The sequence below is a fragment of the Rattus rattus genome, chromosome 3, assembly GCF_011064425.1.
Source record: "Rattus rattus isolate New Zealand chromosome 3, Rrattus_CSIRO_v1, whole genome shotgun sequence".
NCBI classification, from domain to species: Eukaryota; Metazoa; Chordata; class Mammalia; order Rodentia; family Muridae; genus Rattus; species Rattus rattus.
This window is the reverse complement of record NC_046156.1, coordinates 144,478,157-144,499,996: the sequence shown is the minus strand read 5'-3', so window position 1 is coordinate 144,499,996 and position 21,840 is coordinate 144,478,157. Positions and strand designations below refer to the sequence as shown.

Sequence of the window (21,840 nt, the reverse complement as noted above, 5' to 3'; positions counted from 1 at the left end):
CTGCCGGGGGCCTCAGGTGGCAGATGTCAGAGGCCAGCGCTGGGAACTAAGAGAGTCCTGCTGCTCAGTTATTCTTTATGGGCGAGGGAGTCAGGAAGAACCCAAGGGGTGAATCTGCAGCTCAGGTTTCTTGAACGTTCGACCAAAAGGAAGGTTGTACTGACCGCGTGAGGTCACACACCCTGTTTCAGCGTCTTCCCACGTCCTGAGGAGACAGCTTGCTAAGAGTAAATAAAGTTAGACTGATCCCCTGTTGCTGTGTATAAGTAGACCTGTCATTTCTCCTGGTCAGTACGTAAAATTTGAGTTTATTACTTATTAAGGAAGTAATGGTAAATTATTACTTCTTTATTCTACAAAATTATTCTGACATAAAGTATATCCATCATTTAGACCTTAGGTTATTGAGAATTAATAATATAGAAGCTAAAGCAAAAATTTTAATCATTTAATTTCATTGACTGTAAACCCGATATTCCCCCCACACTTTTTTTTCATTAACTTGATCAAGTTTACTTTTGAAATATATTTGATTCTAAGTTTTAAAAAATGTTACTTTCAAAATAGTTGTTGTTGGCTTGGTAGTGCAGGTGTGTATCCCAGCATCTCTGGAGGGTTCAGCAAGATCAAAAGTTCGAGCCTACCTGGGCTGCTTAGCAAGTTCACAGGCAGCAACTAGGTAAGGTAGTGAGGCTCTGTCTAAAGATTCATATTTTTTAAGGAAAGGTTTAGAATACATGCATAGCATTTGTAAGCCTCAATCAAAATAAAAGGGCATTCCTTAATAATAATCTAAACTTCTGACTGACTGTGATTAGCCTGTGTAAATCCTTGGGAGTTTCAGTAATTGTAAAAAAAGGTAAAATGAATGACTCTTTTTTTCTTCTTATGTTCCCGTGTTATGTATAGTAGTACCAGAACGACAAAACTTCTCTTCTTTTTTCTTTTTCTTTTTTTTTGGGGGTGGGAGTGGACAGGAAATAGGTTTGTATGTATGTTGGGACTGAGTCCATTTAAAATGAATATTGCAAAAACTGAAGGAAAGTAGACAAAAAAAAAAAGATGATGTATACCATGAGGGTCAAGAAAAGAGAGGTAAAATAAGTTTGTTCTCTTTACCATGTTAAAAAGAGTTCACAGAGATAAATCAGATTAAAGGATGGTGTTAGCTATATGTCTTCATAAGTATTTGAGTGTCACAAATTAAGAGAAGCACTTTGTTTTCTTTTGGATTGAGTTCTGGATTGAAGAGTAATCCTTCAATGTGTCCTTCTCATTTTTAGATAGTGAATTCCTGAGAAGAAAACAATGAACTGCATCTCAGTTGTTCTTTAAGTATTTGGACTTAAAGGTGTACAAGTTTGTTGCCAAGACCAAAGAAGATGGCAACCCCTTATGTCCCAGTTCCGATGCCAATCGGAAACTCTGCTTCCAGCTTTACAAACAGCAGAAATCAGAGGAGCTCTTCCTTTGGCAGTGTGTCAACAAGCTCAAACTCTTCCAAAGGCCAGCTAGAAGACTCAAGTGTGGGCACTTGTAAGCACACGAATGTCCAGGATCAGATGGACAGCGCGTCATCAGTCTGCGGCAGTCCTCTCATTAGGACTAAATTTACAGGTACAGATTCGTCCATTGAATATTCTGCTAGACCAAGAGACACTGAAGAACAGCACCCTGATGCACTGAATTGGGAAGATAGACCCTCAACACCTACAATTCTGGGTTATGAAGTTATGGAAGAGCGTGCCAAATTTACTGTAAGTATTAGCTTCTGCTGCACAGCAGTAACAAGCAAAAGGTTGGTTTACTAGTGCGCTTATGTGTGCTGATTAAGGAAAGCCTGTACTTCAGAGCCTTTGGGATCCACTTTTGTTTTGGTATCCTATTTATGAAAGTCACCCTTAATCTTGAATAAATTTAGGTAGCTCATTTTTATTGTTGGCAGTACTTGTTTTTTGAGGTTCTTTCTGACAGTGCTACAGTGATCATTTTGTACCGATCGTGTGGGAAGTACATAGACACATTTCCATTTACAGTCTACTTAGAGTAAAGTTGTTAGTTCCATAGCCCAGCTTGGAAAATACTGGTGAGCCGTGCTCTGTGGGGAACCACTGCAGTGTAGGATTTCCACTCACTCCATACCTCCCTCATGTGTTGCCTTTTTCCTTCCTTCCTTCCTACCTTCTTACTGTATGTTTTCTACTTTATACACAATGTGAGTTTTCTTAATGACTGTTACATTAAACACTCAAACCTTTGTGGCTATTTGGATATTCTCTCGCACATTCTCCATTTTGCCGTTTTTTGTGTTCTGAACCCCGGTCTGGCTGCACTTCTCTACAGTCTTTGCCTCCTATAATGCTGTAAAGATGTTGCCCATGTTTTTGTCTAAAAGTTGTTTTGTTATAAACTTTAACATTTATATCTGCAGACCATCCAGAAGTGGTTCCTAGGTCTGCGCTGCGATGAGAGACGCATCTATTTCTATTTTTCTGTGAAATCACTCAATCAGGCACTCAAATAACTAAAAGCCTTCCTTTCCAGTGTTTCCTATGACGTATCATGAAGGTGAATCTTCTGTGTTCCACATTGATAGATGTTGATACGCAATACTGTTGCTTCTCAGGACAGCCTGCTCTGTTTTCCTTATGCACTGAGATTTGTGATGTCCGTAAACCAGCTAATCATCTTCACAGTACTGTCCTCAAGTGTCTGATGAACCCATCGATATTTGTCTCAGATTCCTCCTGATCACGCCCTGTGTTGTCCATGCAGCAGCCTTGTGGTCAGATTTCTGTCTGGTATAGCCATTTGATATTCATGGAAGAGGTCTGCATTTACTTGTTTTCCACTTCTTACCTAATTTTTTTCAAATCCATCCAGCTTTAATATTTGGGGGTTTGGTTTTATTTTGTTTTTGTTTTTATTGGGTTTTTTTGTTTGGTTGGTTTGGGTTTTTTTGTTTGTTTGTTTTTTGGTATTTAAAGACAGGGTTTCTCTATGTAGTCCTTCCTGGCCGTTCCTGGAATTCACTGTTTTGATCAAGCTAGCCTTGAACTCATAAAGATCTGCCTGTCTCTGCCTCCTAAGTGTTGGGCTTAGGCATGGGTCACCATTCCCAGCTTTGTTTAAATACTTTAATAATATGTGCTTATGCACGTTGACTTGTATGTGTTTATCATTAACCTTGCTAAAGTCACATTAAATCAAAGAGTTTGGTTTTTCATTTTCTTGAACTAAAGTTTTTATGTTTATTCCACTGCTTCATGCCATTAACGGATGCCTGGAGGAGAGGCCCTCCAAGAAAAACTGTTGACATGATTTTTGAAAACCACAATCTATTATACAGGATGTAGTTACCATACTGTTGAGATGGGAAGAGACATTTTACCAGTTAAAACTTGATGGCATTTCTTTACACTCACCTACCCATTGTATGAAAGAAAGCATTCTCATTAACAGTATGCTAGGGCATGAATGCTTGTGTCTGCCTAGATTCCTATGTTGAAGCTTAAGCTCCAAGTTGGTGCTGCTCTGACATAGATCTGAGCTGGTGTTGGCTCAGTGAGTAAAAGTGCTTGCTGCCAAGCCTCGTGACCTTAGTTCATTCCCAAGGCCCAAGTGGTAGAACCAGTGAACAGTTCCTCAGTGTTGCTCTCTGACCTCCACACATGTGCTGTGGTGTTTTGTCTTGGTCATACTTTAAAAAATTATTTTGCTGTCATATCCATACATTTGATTCTCTAAATGATTTTGTATTTCTTGCATAAAGTTGCTTGATATATCAAGTAGTTTTCTACAAATGTTTGATTTCTTCCTTTCTCTGCCCACCCCCCTTCTCCCTCTCCCTTCTCTCAATATCCTTTGCCTATCTCTCTTCCTTTCTCTCTTTCTAGGTATATAAAATCCTAGTAAAGAAAAGTCCAGAAGAAAGCTGGGTAGTTTTCAGAAGATACACTGACTTCTCCAGGCTTAATGACAAAGTAAGTAGTCAGACCCCGAGCTGTCCTCAGTTGCCAGTTATGTGTCTGTTCCCTGCATCTTCTCTGTGTGTAGCTTCCTGTAAGTTATCAAGTCTTTGTAGGCTCACAGGAAGATCAAATAGTTCATTTTACTATAGTAATCATTCGTCTCATCTGCACAGTTAGCTGCATATTTATGAAAAATTGATCCGATCTATTTCATATATGATTATATAACCTCAAAAGTTTGAGGAAATCTACATAGCATCACCTACAATAAAAGGAATGTGAACCAAAAAAAAGGAATGTGAACGAAAGTCTGTAATGTTAATATTAGTTCTATTGCTGCCTACACTGTTAAAACTCTGGTTAATAGTGGTTGGGACAGGGGTGCGGGTGCTCTTCAGGACCAGACAAGCTCACAATCAAGCTTTTGGTCACGCTAGACTCTTATCTGGTGTCTCTGGGGAAGAATCAGCTTCCCAGCTCATTCAAGTTTTGGTCAGAGTTTGGTTTCTGAATGTTGTAGGGCAAGGTACTTGTTTGATTGATGTCTGTTAGCCAGAGATCATTCTTAGAACCGGGGTCCATTCTTGTATGTGGTTGCTCCATCTTTAAAGTTGCAGCCTAACTATTTAAATGGGCTAGTCAAAAATTGAATACATAATTAACCAGAGAAGATACAAAAAGCTAGTTAGGCAATATTTAACAGTATTTTTGAAATTGGAAATGAAAACTATAGCTGCAGTGAGTCCTACTCGTTACTCCACCGGGATGCCTAGCACGAGAAGGTGGAAAAGACCACGTGCAGGCATGATGTGGAGCAACTGGAAAGCCTGCATACCAGCTCTGGGAGATCGCAAGGGACAACAGAGGATGGCTTAGCTGGTTCCATTAGCACAGTCACTTGTTTAGTGAATAATTTCAAACAGTCCATGGTATAGAACGGTATTCCGTTCATGTAACTGAGCTAAACATTCTCTCTCTCTCTCTCTCTCTCTCTCTCTCTCTCTCTCTCTCTCTCTCTCTCTCTTTTTCAGTTAAAAGAGATGTTTCCAGGCTTTCGATTAGCACTTCCTCCAAAACGCTGGTTTAAAGATAATTACAATGCAGACTTTCTAGAAGACAGACAATTAGGACTACAAGCGTTTCTTCAAAACTTAGTAGCTCACAAAGACATCGCTAACTGGTATGTAACACACTGAAATAAGAATTTGAAAAATGATTTCAAAAACAAGTTTAAAACTAAAGAATAAACTTAGGACCAACTTTATATCAGCATATATTGGGGGGTGGGGATGTAATTACCTCTCAAATCCATGGAATTTTCTTGCTTTCTTTCAGTTGAGAATTTTATTTAGCATTTAATTTTTATTAAAATTTTAAATATGAAGAGAAAAATATCAGCATACAATGTCCTCAAACTATCTAGCTGTACACTGGATTTTAGTATCAAGCATGTTAGTATTCATTTAGACAAAATGGCCCACATAATATTCAATTTTTGGTTAATGTAAAAATAATTTTTTATATCTCTTCTAGGTAATATAAAAATTAGGAATTTAGATTAATTAATGTAGTAAAATAACTTTTCTGGAAACATTGAATAGTATGAAAAGATTTTACTTTTTGACTTCTGAATATAAGAAAATCTCTTAATGAAATATATTGCTTGAAGGATTTATGTTATTAGAAAAATGAGAACTTTTAAAAAACTACAGAGAGCATTGACAGTGAGCAGGAACATATAGTACGTGTCTATAGCTGTGTCGTAGTAGTTGGTGGCTCTAACCCCTTGGCGGCGGCAGTGAGTTCTTTCTACCTGTGCCAGTGTTCTAGAAACTTATAAGACACACACACACACACACACACACACACACACACACACACACACACACATATCCTTATATTTAATAATGCCCTAAGCAGCTTAATGTTGGGGCCACTCCCAAACCTCCACGTAGCTAACACACTCTCCCTGCCAATACTCCTGAATTATTACTTACTAAATCCTATGTATATCTATGCTGGCTGGCCCAGCCTACGGCCCTCATGAGCCATGACCCCCAGCTCTCACATGTTGGCTGTCTCTGTCCTGCACGTCTCAGGCCTGATCCATCTGCTCCCCCAGCATGGGGGTTCTGCTGCTTCTTTGGTCCCCTTGCCCTTGAATCCTAAAGTCCCGCCACTTTCTCCCTGCCTAGCTAGCCATTGGCCGCTGATATCTTTATTCACTAATCAAAACCAGCTGAGGACAGGAACCCTCTGCATCTTACATGTGGGATTCTTTTGCAATTTCCAAATAATATAATGTAAGCAATAAACCAAATCCACAACATGGCTGTGTGCAGTTTTTCAAATAATGATGGGAAATATCTAAGAAAGCTGTCTCTCTCTTCCTTTCATTCCATCTTTATGCATATCACCTTCACCCTTCAATGAGACCTGCATACTCCAAGTGAGCATCGTGCTCTTCAGTGTGCGCTGCCTCAGCTTGAATAGGCTTCAGGCGTTTGTCCCCCTTCCCAGCATCATTGTCTATGCAGACCTGCAAGTCGTCTTCCACACGTCCTTTAATCCCTTCCCTCAGGATCCATCCAGACTTGTCTACTTTTCCTCTGTCACTACCATCTTCACCCCAGTGCAAGCAGGTCTTTCCTCTTATCCTCGTCTCCTCCTTCACTCATATTTCTGTAGCTCACTGCAGCCTCTGTTCTTTATGCAGTGCAGTTTGATTAGGTCATTCTGGTCCCAGCCACCTTGCCTATCTTTCCAGCAATGGATTTGTTATTCCTCCACTCACCCATTCTGTGTGCATCTGTCATATCCATCTCCTCTTTGTCTAACACCAACATGCTTCTTGCTCTTCAGGTAAATTGTTTTCTGCAAAGGCAGCATTTCAGACTGCTACTCCACTAACTCCTGCACATCCCAAAAGTTTCAGTCAGCATAGGCTTCACTTCATTAGGTCACTGGCCTTTTTGACTAGCATGTTGCCTCTCCATTTCGAAAACCAGGTCTCTGCTTTCTCATAGCCTTCGCTGGTTTGTAAGTTGTCTCCTAGTGCTTTAAGATACTTGTGGTATGTAATGAACTTCTGTACTTCTAGGCAGGATGATACTAGCTTTCTACCAGTTTTTTGAGAAGATAAGACTTAAGTCATCACCACATAGTTTAGTTCTCCTGAGAATCCCAGTTAAGAAAGGCTGGTTGGTACTTCCATCACATTTTGATTTGCACATTATGCTTTTATTAATTGGTTTTGGCTTTTTCACCAGATTTTAAGATCTAGTTATGTGGTTATTTCATTCATTGGGCAGTGCATCCCAAGCGTCTCACCGTGCTGACTCAGTTAGTTCTCAGTGTCTCTTGAATGAACGAATGAATGAGTGAATGAATGAATGACAGGACTGTTGGCACTCCATTAAAAAAGGGTTTGTGCAAATGAGACTGTAAAGAGATAAATTTACATTTCAGGAAAACCACTAACGAAAAATAGTGTGCATAAATCATAAAAGGCCTTTACAGTTTATCTTATATTATTAAAAAAGAAACTATGAGATCCATACGTCGTTTCTTTGTTCTCTTGCCCCATATTCAATAAGTCTTTATACTCAAAATGTGCTAAGTTATACTCCAGGGTCCACTTTAAGTAACCGTTTTTATAATTTTATTTTTAACTAGCAAAATGTAACTTTTTAAAATTACTGGTAATAGGTTTCAGTCATTCAGTGTTAGGAATTGCAGCAGGTGTGGTACAGGAGCCTGGAATGCCAGCTTGGAAAGTAAAGGCGGGAGATTTTGTATGTTTGAGTTAAGCATGCGCTATATAGAATGGCCATGTTAAAAAATAAAATAGATGAAGTTAAATCGATTAAATCTATTTATCAGGAAAAAGGGAAAAGGAGTTAATAGAGGACATGTATCTTACATGCACAGGGCTGTGGCTTTGACCAGAACTGCAAATAAAAAGAGTAAACTTAAACCAGGCATGGTGGAGCTTGCCTTTAGTCCCAGTACTTAAGGAAAAGGCAAGTCGATCTATCTCTGTGAGGACAAGGCCAGACTAATCCATATAGTGAGTTCTAGGACAGCCAGAGCTATGTAGAGAGAGCCTGTCTCACAACAACAAAACAAAATAAGTAAATAAGAAAGATAAGAAAGAAGTTTACTTCATTAGAGACATTCAGAATTCCTAAAACTGGAGAGTTGGCTCAGTGGTGAAGAGCACTTGTTCCTCTTGCAGAGGACCTGAGTTCAGTTCCTCTGGCAGTTTTTACGAGCATCTATTACCCCACTTCCAGGCACATAAGACCATCTTCTGACCTCCCAGCACAGGTGGTGTGTACCTAGTGTACTTACATTCATACAGACAGGGCACTTACAATAACATACATACACACACACACACACACACACACACATACACACACACAAAGTGAATCTAAAAACATGTTAAAGGGTTCCTGAGACAGCACACTGAACTTTCCTCAATCTATAAATGTGCCTTTCAGGAAATGAAAGTTTCTGACCAAGTTCATCATCAGACATCTAGGAAACCCACTTAAGTTGCATTAGGATGAAAATAGAGAACTTTTCTTTGTTTGTGATAATGTATACATTATTTTTCCTGCATGATATTTAACATTGATCTTACAGTGAAAGAGGTTCCTTAAATAGTTAGTATGAGAAGGTAAAGAGAAGAATTATTCATCTGTCATTAATGTTAGCCCCGTAACTACTTAGTCACGTAATATAGAAAAGTTGGGCAACTGCTGAGTGACATAGATTATTAAAGTAGAGGTACTGGACGGGAGGAGCAATACTGGAATTTGAATCTGTAGGAATTGTCGGAGTTGTATGGCTAGAAAGTAAGGTTGAGATTGGGGGTAGGAAAATGTATGATAGAAAGGAGGAACTAGAACATGGGTTGTAAGTCTGAGGCTGCAAAAGAGCTATGTGCAGACTCCAGAACTGCCATAGTACTACCCTGCTTTGTTTTGCGTTGTCTCTCCACCTTTCATGACTTTCTTCTATGAACTAAATAGAACAGAGGCCGAGTTCCTCACAGCAGCAACTGCTCTTATTGGTTCTGTTCCTAGTGTACTCTGAACAAGATGTCCATGGCCGCCTCCCTCTCAAGTCACACAGTAGAGGGAAGAAGAGAATTCACTATTCAAAGATATAGAGAGAAGAGTCTTTTCATTTCCTTTTGTTGCAAAGGGAACAGAGTTTCCTCTAAGATAGAAAAGAACAGACAAAATTTCTGCACTTGAGTGTCACTTATAGATTACTACAGAGAAACATAGAGTGTGTGCTGTACACTCCCAGCACTCAGGGAATGAGACAGGAGGACCTCAATTTCCAGACCAGCCTGGCATATAGGAGAGAGATGTCTGTGTGTGTTTCTGTGTGTGTGTCTGTGTGCATGTGCGCGCGTGACAAGGCATCTGACGCTTTCTCCTCTGTGTGTGTAGTGCACAGACACACACACAGGCAAAACACTCAGACACATCAAAATACCAAAACCATCAGGAATAATTGAAGATAAACGGTACTATATCTTTGTACATCCAGGTAATTGTTGATGTATTAAACTACTCTAGCTTTTCTTTCTTGTACACTCTGCACATCTACTGTTCTGCTAGCCTGTGTGCCTTACAGATGGCCGACGGCTCTTAATACTGTTAGGATTGCTCCAAACAGGACAGGCCAACATGGAGAAAAGATGAAAAGAAATTAAGAACCCCTAGTTTAAAAGTATTGAGAGTATTGTGTTCAGCTCTATTTATAAAACAAAACAAAAACAAATTAAATGGACTATTTTCATGCTAATAGGGTTTATTAGACATATTACTTCTTCAACAAATATTTACATAGAGCTTATTGTGTGGAAGTATGACTACACAAAGATAAGTTAGGTGCTAGTCCTGAATTAAATCTAAGTGAAAAGATGTGCCCCCAAAAGTGATAATGGAAAGAAATACATCTGTTAGTGGAAGAAATGTCAGACGACATTTGAGCTTTACAGAAATAATGATATTTGGCCCATCTTTGAGACAGTTAAGAAGGATTTGTCAGATGAAAGAGAATTTTCTAATCAAACTACAGAAGTCAAGCCTACAGGTCATATGCTAGGAACAGCATGAAATTTGATTTGTCAAAATGCAGTTCAGCTATTTGCACAGTCTCAGTTAAGACACAGCTGTCTAATGCTCTCTCCTACACTGACATCATTTCATCCTTATGCACCATAGCAATATCTACTGTTCTAAGTCTTCACAATTATTTCACATCCTACTTCCAATGTTTTTCTCCTTTTGAACTCTTTAATCTACCAGTTAAACCTGAAGAAGTCCTGTGGGGAGAAAGCTTTCAAACATTACCCCAGACTAGAAGGGAACCGGGGGAGGAGGGGAGCTAACGAGAAGCATTTGTGGGTAGTAATAAGTATGCTGAACCATGAAGCATAAGAGTCAGCTTACCAGTCAGCATGGGACACAGCTCTAAACACAAGGAGATAGGTTGCTAGAAAGTCATAAAGAAAGGTAGCACTAGTGTAGAAAATTGCTCTATGCCAGCTCTGAGACCTAAGCTCTACTCCCTCTTGCTAGAGGAGCTATAGATGGGATTTTGAACTATGGGTCACAAAGGACCAAACTGACTAGTACAGGTTCTAGTGGGCTAAAGGTGTCCAGGTAGGTGCAGGTGATCCGAATCTACCTAAGCTCCCTGTACCACACTTCCCGCTACCTCAGAGGCATCACTTCACTTTTATCTAACTGTGGCTACTTCATGGAATGAATTGGTAGGTAGGGTACAATTCCTACATCACTGGTAATCCTGGTCTCCTTTGTACTGTTAAGCTATTTGCAGTATTCTCAGTGCCAGAACTTGAGAGTGGTAATGCAAATTGAATGTGTTCAGAGAGGCATGGCCTGCAAGGAAGTATTTAACTTAATACCTAAGATAAAATCATTTTCAGAAGAAAGTAGCACAGATTTATTCTCAGGAAACAGATTTAGGGTCTGTCTCTACCACTTGCACTATGACTGTAAAGGTCATTTTTCTGTGTAGACTTTGATAACATTTTTTTAAAAGATTTATTTATTTATTTTATGTATGTGAGTACACTGCAGTTGTCTTCAGACTCACCAGAAGACGGCATTGGATCCTATTACAGATGGTAATTTGCCACCATGTAGTTTCAGGGAATTGAACTCTGACCTCTGGAAGAGCAGTCAGTGCTTTTAACCACTGAGCCATCTCTCCAGCCCCCAGTACCTTGCCTTTTGGAGCAGCTGTGAGAGAGAGCAGTGTGACTCAGTGTGCAAGTGTTATTGCATTGGTGGTACTTCTAGAAAGTGAAGCACTGGAGGAAGTGAGGACCATCCTCAATGTTTGGTGGTGTCATATAGAAGATTTAGGGTTACCATGATTGGTTCAAAGAGCCGAACGAAGACTCATAAGTAGAAGTTTTAGGGAGACAAATTACCACTTAGTAAAAGAAATAACTTATTCATTCACAAGGTGGTTTCTGTTCAAAACAGAGACGGAGCATCACCTGTTGTTGTCTGATGCTTAAAAGGGACAAAAAGCGTAATAGACGATTGATTCAGCTGCATTACAGTGAAGATCTTCCATGTGTCCTTTTTCCCTACTGGAAACATTTGACAGTCTAGAGTCTGCTTACCATCAGCTTCTTTGTTCTGTCTTTGGACTTTTACTTTCCTAATACTACTTTTTATATTCCTATTTTTCTCTTAAGGAGATCTCACTGAATATCCAACTTACCTCTTCATGATTACACAGCTTTGTCATTATAAACCTCTCTGGCCCAATATGACCCGAAAACCCTATTCTCTTTTCAACACAACGCGGCATGTCCTTTATGTAGTGTGTCAGTTAATCATATTCTTGCCTTTTACAAATAAGAAATTGCACATATACGTCAAGTTCTCTCTCAGACCTGCAATTGCTGTTTGGAAGGGGAGAGTGTGTTTATTGTGAGGAGTTTGACGGTTCGCTGTCTTAGCCTATTATGACGATGCAAAGTATGTCCATAGGAATGTTTCATTATATAAGACGTTTGCTATGGAGAGATGGTCACAGGTTCTTCTCTTAATACCTAGGGCATGTGCATATGAAGTATAAACATAGCAAGGGCAGTCTTTAAGGTATTTCAGAGTAAAGGCTCCTTAGACCTTAGAAAGAGAATAGAAATTAAGAATTGCTTTCCTTCATAGCAAGGTGACTCCCATGCAGCTGTCGGCACTCTTGCCTCTTTGAAAGTCAAGAGTGAGGTTTGCTGCTCAGGACAGCAGTCCTTACCATTAGTCTGATGTGTTGGTTGTGATATGGTCTGCATGTAACAGGAAACTTGGGGTTTTTATTTACATTCATAAGATCTAATAGCTTGAGTAAAACCTGTTATCTTTTATAGTTTGGTATTTGCATGTGGCTACATATGTAAAGACACAAACAGATTGTTCATTTTTATACTTTCTACAAAATCGCTTGCCTCACACACTGTAGCTTCAATGTGTCTTTTGTGTTCTGCTGTCTTTTGTAAATTTATTTGTATGCCAGCTAATTTTTTTGCCTTTGAAAAGCCTTGCAGTGAGAGAATTTCTTTGTCTGGATGATCCACCAGGTCCATTTGATAGCCTAGAAGAAAGCAGGGTAAGTGCTGTATTATATGTCACGTGAAAAAAAAAAAAAATAATACAGTACAATTCCTATATTGTTTCTTGGATGGATTGGCAAACAGCAAATTATCAGTTCAAACTACAGTGATTTTATACAGACAGCTTTTAATATTTGAATCAAAGGTTTCTTTTATTGAAAAACATGGACCTAGTTTAGTGAACAGATAAAAATTCTATGTAGCATGTAATGAATAAAAATCTAAAATTAAATCCTTTCAACTTATTTTTATTGCTTCAAAAATTAATAAAAATTACTTCATTTGGCACTGATTTTATGATGAGCATTCCTTTTCTAAGGTATGCAAGTGAGGAACCTACTGTTAACATTCAAATTAAGCTGATTTTCAGAGGTAGACGGGTTGTCTTGTTAGCAATTCAGCCCATGTTTGATGGTACTCAAATTACAATAATTGACACATTAAAGGGGCCCATTTCTTGAAGCAATAGGCTAGATTCACAAAACAGATTTGGTAATAATAGATCAGCTAGGATTTTATGCACGTTTACCCCCAAATGTTTAATGGCATTTAAATGAAACAGATTTAATTGGTAGGCTACAGTTTAACTGTAGCACTTCTTTGTGTCAGAGTAAATGCTGTAGCTTTTTTAAAAAAACCTTATTGAAATAAAACCTTCAAGAACTTATTCACTTGTTATTTTGTTATCTCATTGTAAATATGCAACTTAGTAATTGTTAGTATTTATACAGCTGTGGTATCATCACAATCTAGTTTTAGAATAGTTACATTTCCTCAAAAACTTCCTAAAAACATTTTACAGTTTGCACTCCTAGCCCAAGACAGCCCATAATCCACTTTCTTCCCTATAAATTGGCATTTTCTGTTTTACATATATATATATAGGGTCATGCAATAATGTGGGACATGGTTATACATATAATTCACATACCACAATGTACATAATCTTTTGTGTATATGATGTGCATGACAGAGTTTACATAGCTGATCTTTTCTGCTTTCCTTGACCTAGCATGTTTACGGGCTGTCCCACTGTATTGCTTCCATCGTCGCTTCTCAGTCTTCTATCATTTGTCAGTGCATGCACCAGATTGCCTTTCCCCAGCCCCAGCTGACTGATACTTACACTGTTTGCAGTTTTATCCCATTGCATGCATGCTTTCCTTTCTCTTGAGTTAAAATAAATACTGGGAAAGTAATTAGTTTCTTGTAGGGCACCCTGATGTTTAACTTTTTAAAGAAAGTCATGATTTTTTCTAAACTAATGGACTGTTTTACATGAGTGGTTTCCCACTGGTCACTTAGGAGAATTTCTGTTTCTCCATGCCTTCACAAACATGTGACATTACAGAACTTCCTCACCCGCCCCCGCCCCGATTGTTTTTTGTCCAGCCCCTTGAATGGGTCATTTCTTGCTTTCACTATCAATCTAGAGGAAAAGTCAGCCTTTCATTTTACTGTCCTTCCTGTGTATATGATGGATACTTCTGCTCTGTTTGGAAGATCTCTGTCTTGGACTTTTAATAATCTGATTGGGATACATCAACATGTGGCCCCTGTGTTTATCACATGCATGCTTCCTGGGCCTGGTGGCTGGAGGCGTGATGGCTATGATCTCCAGTCCTTTGCAGTCCCCTCCTCCCTTCCCCCTGGGTCTCCTTGTAGTTTTCAGTTTGCTGCATAACTTGAAATGTTGGCTTTTCTCCAGTTAGTTTACTCAGTTGATTATTTTCTTTGTTTACAAGATTGAGTTGTCTATAGGCTTGTCTTTTGAGTTCAGGAATTCACAGTTCTGTCCTTTCAGGTCCTCTGCTGAGTGTCTCTTACTCATTTGTATTTTAGTCCTTGAAGTTTTGTTTTTTGTTTTTTGTTTTTTTTTTTTTGGTTCTTTTTTTCGGAGCTGGGGAGCTGGGGACCGAACCCAGGGCCTTGCGCTTCCTAGGCAAGCGCTCTACCACTGAGCTAAATCCCCAACCCCGTCCTTGAAGTTTTTTAACTCCAGAATTTTCATTGCTTCTATTTGTCATTCTTTCTCATTATTAAGATTCTCGATTTACTGGAAAATAAATATATCTTTAAATTTTTTAATTTTTTAATATACCTAACACACAAACAAGCTGCTTCAGAACTCATTATTCTACATATTATTATTTGAGGTCATTTAGAGATAGTGTCTAATAACTGTTGTTTTTCAGATATGTGAAATATTAAATATATTTTATATATATTGTATATCCTTTTGTTTTATTGAATGCTAGACACTTCAGATGCATTTCGCAACCCTTGATCTAGTTTCTCCTCTGTAGACTGTTGTTATGGTCTTCTCATTTAATAACTGTGCGATTTGTCTCCACAGTATATGTAGTCACTGAGCTTTATCTCATTTTTTTATTTCGACCAATAAATGTGTTTGACAAGTTCTAGTTTGGGTGGATATATAATATTATGCAACAGTTGGCATTATTACTTTTTCAACTCATACACCTCATGATTTCCGTTCTTTTCAAATAGAGTATTCTTCCTAACTGCAAAAGAGTTCTTAAACACTTTACATTTTTCCTTTTACAAAAAAAAAAATCTTTTAAATATCTTTAATTCAAAATATGTACTGGCTAGTTGGGAAAAAGTGGGAGTTTGTTTGAGTTAGGATTTCTGAAACTCCACACTATTGCATTAGGGACTAGATAATTCTTTGGCAAGGGGATGCTAATCAGTTCATTGCTAGATTGACTGAAATAACTAGTTTAAATAAATCATCAAAGTGATATTAGGCCTATACATTGAAAAGCAATGTGCAACATAGCTCCTAGAATATTTCTGTAAAACAAATGTAGAGTTTTATAACTGTATTTGAAAATAAATATTTATTTAGAAATTCTCCAATGACTCTTTTATTTCAAAACAACAAGTGGCTTACAACATTGGCTTGCAGATTCCTCCAGCAGCCTTGTATGTAAGAGAGTATCTAAAATGACAATTAGCAACGTCTTTTCAGTATAAGTTGAAATTACTCTAAAACATAAGGGACCTTAATCCAGTAAAACTTGTACCTACATTTTCAACCTGCATCCTGTTAAAGGGAGATATTTCTACCCCTCCAAGTGCCTATACCTAGAAGGAAACTAAGACTAGGTGGGTCTATTAACCTGGACTGCCCACTTGGGGAAAGTCAGAGTTATACCTCTGGAAATAAATCAGTGGAAGAAATGAGGTTGGGGCATAGTAGCAATAAATAGATAATGATTGGAAGTGTGTAATAAAAGCCAGGTACCGTAGCACATACCGGTAATTCCAGCACCATTGGGTGGAGCAGTGATAGGCCAGTCAGTCTCAACAATCAAAGAAATGTATTATGGATTCAAAAATGTTTAAGGAACTGTTGTGACTACAAATAGCTAAAACCTAAATCTTTAGACTTTCCCCACATAAATTACAACCTTGTGCTACTCTTCAGCTTGAGAACTTAATTTTTCTTGTTCCCAAGTTTGAGGAAACCAGAAAGGCAAGTAAAGGATGCCTTTGGGTTGTGAGACATTTTCTAGAAGTCGCTGCTGATCATGAAAGAAGAGTACATCTATCACATTCATCATAACTTAACAGTACCAGTTGTTCAAAGTGGTTTTGGATTGGTTGAGGTCTCAGTAATAGCTAAATCATTCTATCAGCATATTTTTCTAATAATTATTCTGAAAGCCTAGTCCATAGGGTAACACTCCCTTGTGGAGATGATTTTTAATTCTGGAAGAAACCCTAAGATTTATAGAAAGCATATTTGGACAGTAGAAATGTTTTTATTATTATCTATTTACTCTCCAGCTGCACCGCATTGGAGAGTTACTCCCAAAATTTGCTGTCAGTCGACCCACCTTATCAATGATGTTTTCCCATCGTTACTCTCTTTTTAGTATTACTACTCTTCTTCTAGGCTTGTTTTAACTCCTGGTTACCAAGTGGATTTTCTATACTAATAGCTACATAGGCCACTTCTGTAATTGCCCCATTACCATCCTTCATCATAGTTTCTAGGATATAAATGTAATCTTTAAATCATTTTTCATAGTAAAACTTGTTTTTCACATCAATAGATTAATTGACGTGGCCTTTTTCTCTGTGGGTGACCACTCATCCCAATACCGCTTGTTAAAGTATTCACTTTCCTTCATGAGCTAACATTTATAGTTTCCATGAGTTAACTATACTCACTTGCCTTGCCTGTGTGTAACAGTCGGCTGTGTTCCAGTTAGTCTCTCCTTCTGCCAGTTCTGTACAGTTAATTACAAGATTAAGGTTAGCATTGCAAAGGTCCTCTTCCATGTTCAGGTTGGTTTGGTTTTGGTTTTGGTTTTCAGAATTGTCTATTCTTTCATAAAAAATTTATAAAAGATGAAAATCTGATTGCATATTAGTTGAGACTATTTTCATGTAAGATTTGATTTCTTTTTCTCTTTAAACTTTCAAGACAGGATTTATATTTAATCATTCTGTTGACAATTGTTTTATAATCTAAATTTTTACAATTGAATTGTTGGATTTTGTATATTTATTTCACATACCTATTGTACCTTTGTAGGTCCTTTTGAATTGGCTGTATTGCTAATTTTAATCTTACAATACTAATATCCAGTTTTTCCTCTGTTCCCTAATATACATGGCGTTTTCCTGTACTATTGTGTTTGCCAATATTCTTGAAGATAAGTTGAAACCCTCACAGTGGGCATACTTTGCCCTTCTTCCCTGCCTTAAAGAAATCCTGTGTCATGCTAGATGTTTTCTGTAAGCTATTGGTAGTTTTCTTAATGTCTCCTTTTGTGGTTAAGAACATTTGCTAGGTTGTAGGGCCTATGTTTCCATGTGCTTGATTGTTTTATTTACAAAAGCACAAATTCATAGATTTTCAAATCATAAAGAATTGTTTATAAGAGAAAATTTCATTTTTAATTGCTGAATTTAGATGATAATGATTTGGGGTCAAATTACTGACTATATTGTTTTCCTTCCTATCTCTAGTGTCAAGATTATTCTAGTTTCCTAAGCTCGGGAATAGTTCCTCTTTTTCTGTTCTCCAGAGCTACTTGAATACTGTAAATAGCTTTTGTTACTTCATTCTTCATAGAACTTACCTATAAGACTAATTTGAATAGTAATTCCTTTAGTTTATCAGAATTTAAATAACCAACTCTATTGTGTTTAATAACGGTTGTAGTTTATTCAGATTGTCTACTATTATCTATTCTTCATGTTCTTAAATGACATTTTCTTACTTTATCTGTAATTATATATCCATTTTTTTTTTTTTTTTTGGAGCTGGGGACCGAACCCAGGGCCTTGAGCTAAATCCCCAACCCCTATATATCCATTTTCAGTGTTTGCCACTATAGTTATCTCAAGGAAGAGAACTTACGGGTACACCTTATGTGTGAACTGTGCCAAAATATTAGTAATCTAAAAAGATAAGTGTGAAGAACAAATTGTCTGGACTTTGACACATACAACTTTGATGTCTGTGTTCTGACTCTTCAGTAATGTTTTTGAGAGAGGTACTGCTTCGGTGCATAATTTTTTTCTTTGCCTTCCTATTCCTTGTAAAGGCTTTCTGTGAGACTTTAGAAGAGACTAACTACCATTTACAGAGAGAACTACTTGAGAAGCAAAAAGAGGTGGAATCCCTGAAGAAACTGCTTGGGGAAAAGCAACTTCACATAGATGCATTAGAGACCAGAATCAGGTGGGTCATGACACTTGTATTTCAGGCTGGCTAGTCCGACTCTTCACACTCTGGTCTCGGTGCCCTTTAGATTTTAATGTGACTGAGGAAATTTCTGATTCTGAAAGGCCTGGGCTCTTGACCTCTTTCTTTATATTGAATGTAGGAGCCTGAACATTTAAGGTTGAGGAACCTCAGGAAAGTAAGCCTCTAGCTGATTAAAATGTGTGTCTTCATGTACTAGTGTGACATGACTTCTAACTTCTGACTACAGAAGCCGGAGTCCGCCTTCCCATCAGCACATACTGAATGCATGTGGGGAAGACTCTAAATTATTACAGTTGATGATTTTCACTAGCAACTGCCTCATTTAGCAGTTAATAGTCACATGACTGCGGAGACTTAGCTGAAGTCTAAGGAATGCACCGTGTTGTCATGACAGTGAAGGCACACCATTCTTATTCAGAAGAAATAACTTTCTGTTGTAACATACCTTTAGAACATTGTCCTTAGAACCTGGAGCATCACTGTATGTGTCGAGAGCAGAAGGTGGACAGATCCTAAGGGTGGAGTCCTCTGTACTTCAAGTCAATCGGGATGTCTTGGATGAAGAATCTAGGTATATAATTGTCTTAGTTAGAGTTACTATGACTATAGTGAAACACGCATAACCAAAAGCAACTTGGAAAGGAAAGGGTTTATTTGGCTTACATGTTCATCATTGAGGGGAGTCGTCAAGACAGGAATTCATACAAGGCAGGAGCCTAGAGACAGGAGCTGATGTGAGGCAGAGACCATGAAGAGTTGCAGCTACTGGTTTAATTCCTCTGGCTTGCTCAGCTTGAGAACCTGGGACCACCAACCCATGGACGGCATCATCCACAGTACAATGGACTAGACACTTCCCTATGGTCACTAATTAAGAAAATGCCTTCCTTACAGGCTTGCCTCCAGCTCAATCTTGGAAGCATTTTCCCAATGGAGGTTCTTTCCTCTCTGATGACTTTAGCTTGTATCAAGTTCAATACAGCACAATGTTTAGTTTACTACAGCCTGATCATTTAAATTGTACGAGTACTATTTATGAACTTTGTGTTGCTATATCATGAATCTGCTCATCAAAAAAGAAACAGACAAACTAAAGTATCCTAGTTTGACCCTAAGACAAGACTTAATTGACCAGCCAACCTTGCCCCATTAGCAAACTCCAGGCCAGTAAGAGACTTTGTCTTGGAAAATTAGGAGAAGGCCAGTGATAGGTCACTGAGTAACTATGTTGGCCTCCTGGATGACAGCCAGCATCCAGTTCCTTGGTCCCACTCGGGAAGGAGAGAACTGATTTCCTTAAGTCATGCATGCACACACACACGCACACACATACACACACACACACACACACACACACACACACACATATTCTATAAATAAATAAATAAATAGAATGTTTAAGTGGATAGCATCTGAGGAATGACACCTAAAGGTGACCTCTGGTCACCACAAGTATGCGCATACATGTACATTCACACAGATACACAAAGAATTTTTGGTTGAATTTACTGATTATATTGTGTTAAATGTATAAGTAGCCTTTCTATGAGAAGATAACAGTAAAATGAGAGCATGTATCTGTCCCCTTCACTAGCATACTCCTCTTCCTTTACAGAGCTGATCATAAGCCACACTTCAACTCTAGAGAAGCTGGAAGTGCAATAGCAGACATAGAAGTCGCACAGTTGGCATATAATGCTGAAGATGACTAACACACTGGTGACTGCTCCCTCCATTTCATCATTTTAGCAGATTTCAGCAGAGTGGCAAATGCCACCTTCAAAGACTGAAACAGAAGAGAACAAGAATGCACGTGTATAAAGTTTACATAATTTGTTTTTTTAGTTATTGGATAGGAACTGTATTCACTGCTGCTTTCGATATCTTTTATCCAGCGTTGTATTTACTACATTGAAAAAAATATACAGTTAGAATTGTTATCAGGGCCCATGTTCTTAAAAACTTTACATAAATTATTACAGTGTCTTGCCTGTATATTGCTCCAAACTACTGTGTTAGTGTATATGTGTGTGCTTGCTTGTCTTAAATCACCACTTATATTAGGTGAAAATTAATTGCATGTTAGAATCTGGGTAATTTCTTTATCTCAGATATGATATAGATTTAAATCAGTGAACACCACAGGAAAGATAAATAAGAATCCAGTTTGAAATGTTAATGTCTATCATCTCTAGATAAAAGTTGCTTATTTGAAATGTTAATACTATTTAAAAGAAGATGACTTTCTAGAACCAAAGATAATGTGTTTTGAAAAGCTATAATTAGATAGGCAAAGCGATAAAATAGCCTTGATTCAAATGATGATTAATTAATGTCAAGATACTTACTGTAAGTGTCCTGGTTTATTAATATATTATACTTGGATATTTTCTGCATAATCTTCATCTCAATTTTCTACCCATAAATTCACTGGGGTTGCCTCATTCAGAACACTACCTCTTTTTGCTAATCAAGGCATATTCTTTTCAAAATAAATTACAGTTTTGAGGCAAGTGAGTTATAGAAAAAGAAAAAAAAATAACCGTATATACTGCAAAGTTCCCAAGTAGCTTGACTCCTGGTGTTCCATATGTATTTCTATGTATGTATGTGAAGATGTTATGCTGTACTATGGCTGATTTTGTTTATATGTATTTAGCCAACTGATGCACTTTATGATAATTAAACTCATTTGTGCCAAGTTCAGTTAAGTGAGTTTCTTTAGTAAATAGAGTTAGCTGGAAGGATGGTGTAGAGCTTTTACTAAGAGTCTACCAGGATCTGTGACCCAGCCTTATGAAGCATTGTCTTATTGCAGCCCTGTGTACAGCGTTAAATATCTTGTCTCATCTTGATACTGTCAACTTGTATGGTTTCTATTTCTGCTGTTTGTTTACTCTTAGTGTACGTTATAATCATAGAAACATCTTGAAGTCCAAGTTGGCATTAGACTACATAAGCTTTCTAAAATCTGAAAGAACCTCCTAGAGAAGTAGAATAACAATTTATTTCTCCTTTGCAGTCTAGAGTGTTATCGGTGTTTTAAGATACATTTTGAGATGCGGTTGTTTAGCAGTCTACAACATAAGTCATTATATTCAGTGACTTGTGTTAACCATTGATCTTACAGTGAGAATACTTTTTACCAGAGTGCACAGATGCGCTCTGCACCAGAACATTTCCCACAAAGTGTATGAAAAGTGTACTTATTGTTAGAGATAGAAACATAATAAGTTAGTTCATCCTAGGTTACTGTAAGCTTTGCAAAAAGCTTGAAAAGAAAAATAAACTACTCATTACCAGCTGAGTATAGTGGCAAACACCCTTAATCCCACTACTCAGGGGCCAGAGGCAGATGGATCTCTGAGAGTTCTAGGCCAGCCTCGTCTACAAATAGAGTTCTAGGACAGCCAGGTCTCTTACACAGAGAAACCCTGTCT

General features: G+C 38.0%; 1 protein-coding gene across 2 annotated transcripts; it reads left to right on the top strand.

Moving 5' to 3' along the window:
* The first annotated feature begins 1,264 nt into the window (after positions 1–1,264).
* On the top strand, positions 1,265–21,106 carry Snx16 (sorting nexin 16). 2 transcript variants are annotated; one of them, XM_032898659.1, is made up of 7 exons: positions 1,267–1,757; positions 3,897–3,983; positions 5,003–5,151; positions 12,575–12,644; positions 18,237–18,373; positions 18,852–18,971; positions 20,016–21,106. In XM_032898659.1, exons 1-7 carry the CDS (start codon positions 1,383–1,385, stop codon positions 20,110–20,112), a joined length of 1,035 nt encoding a protein of 344 aa, XP_032754550.1. In that variant the 5' UTR covers positions 1,267–1,382; the 3' UTR covers positions 20,113–21,106. The 2 variants fall into 2 exon arrangements, with proteins under 2 accessions (XP_032754551.1, XP_032754550.1); XM_032898660.1 differs by lacking the exon at positions 18,852–18,971 and having other exon boundaries at positions 1,265–1,757.
* Positions 21,107–21,840: the final 734 nt, after the last annotated feature.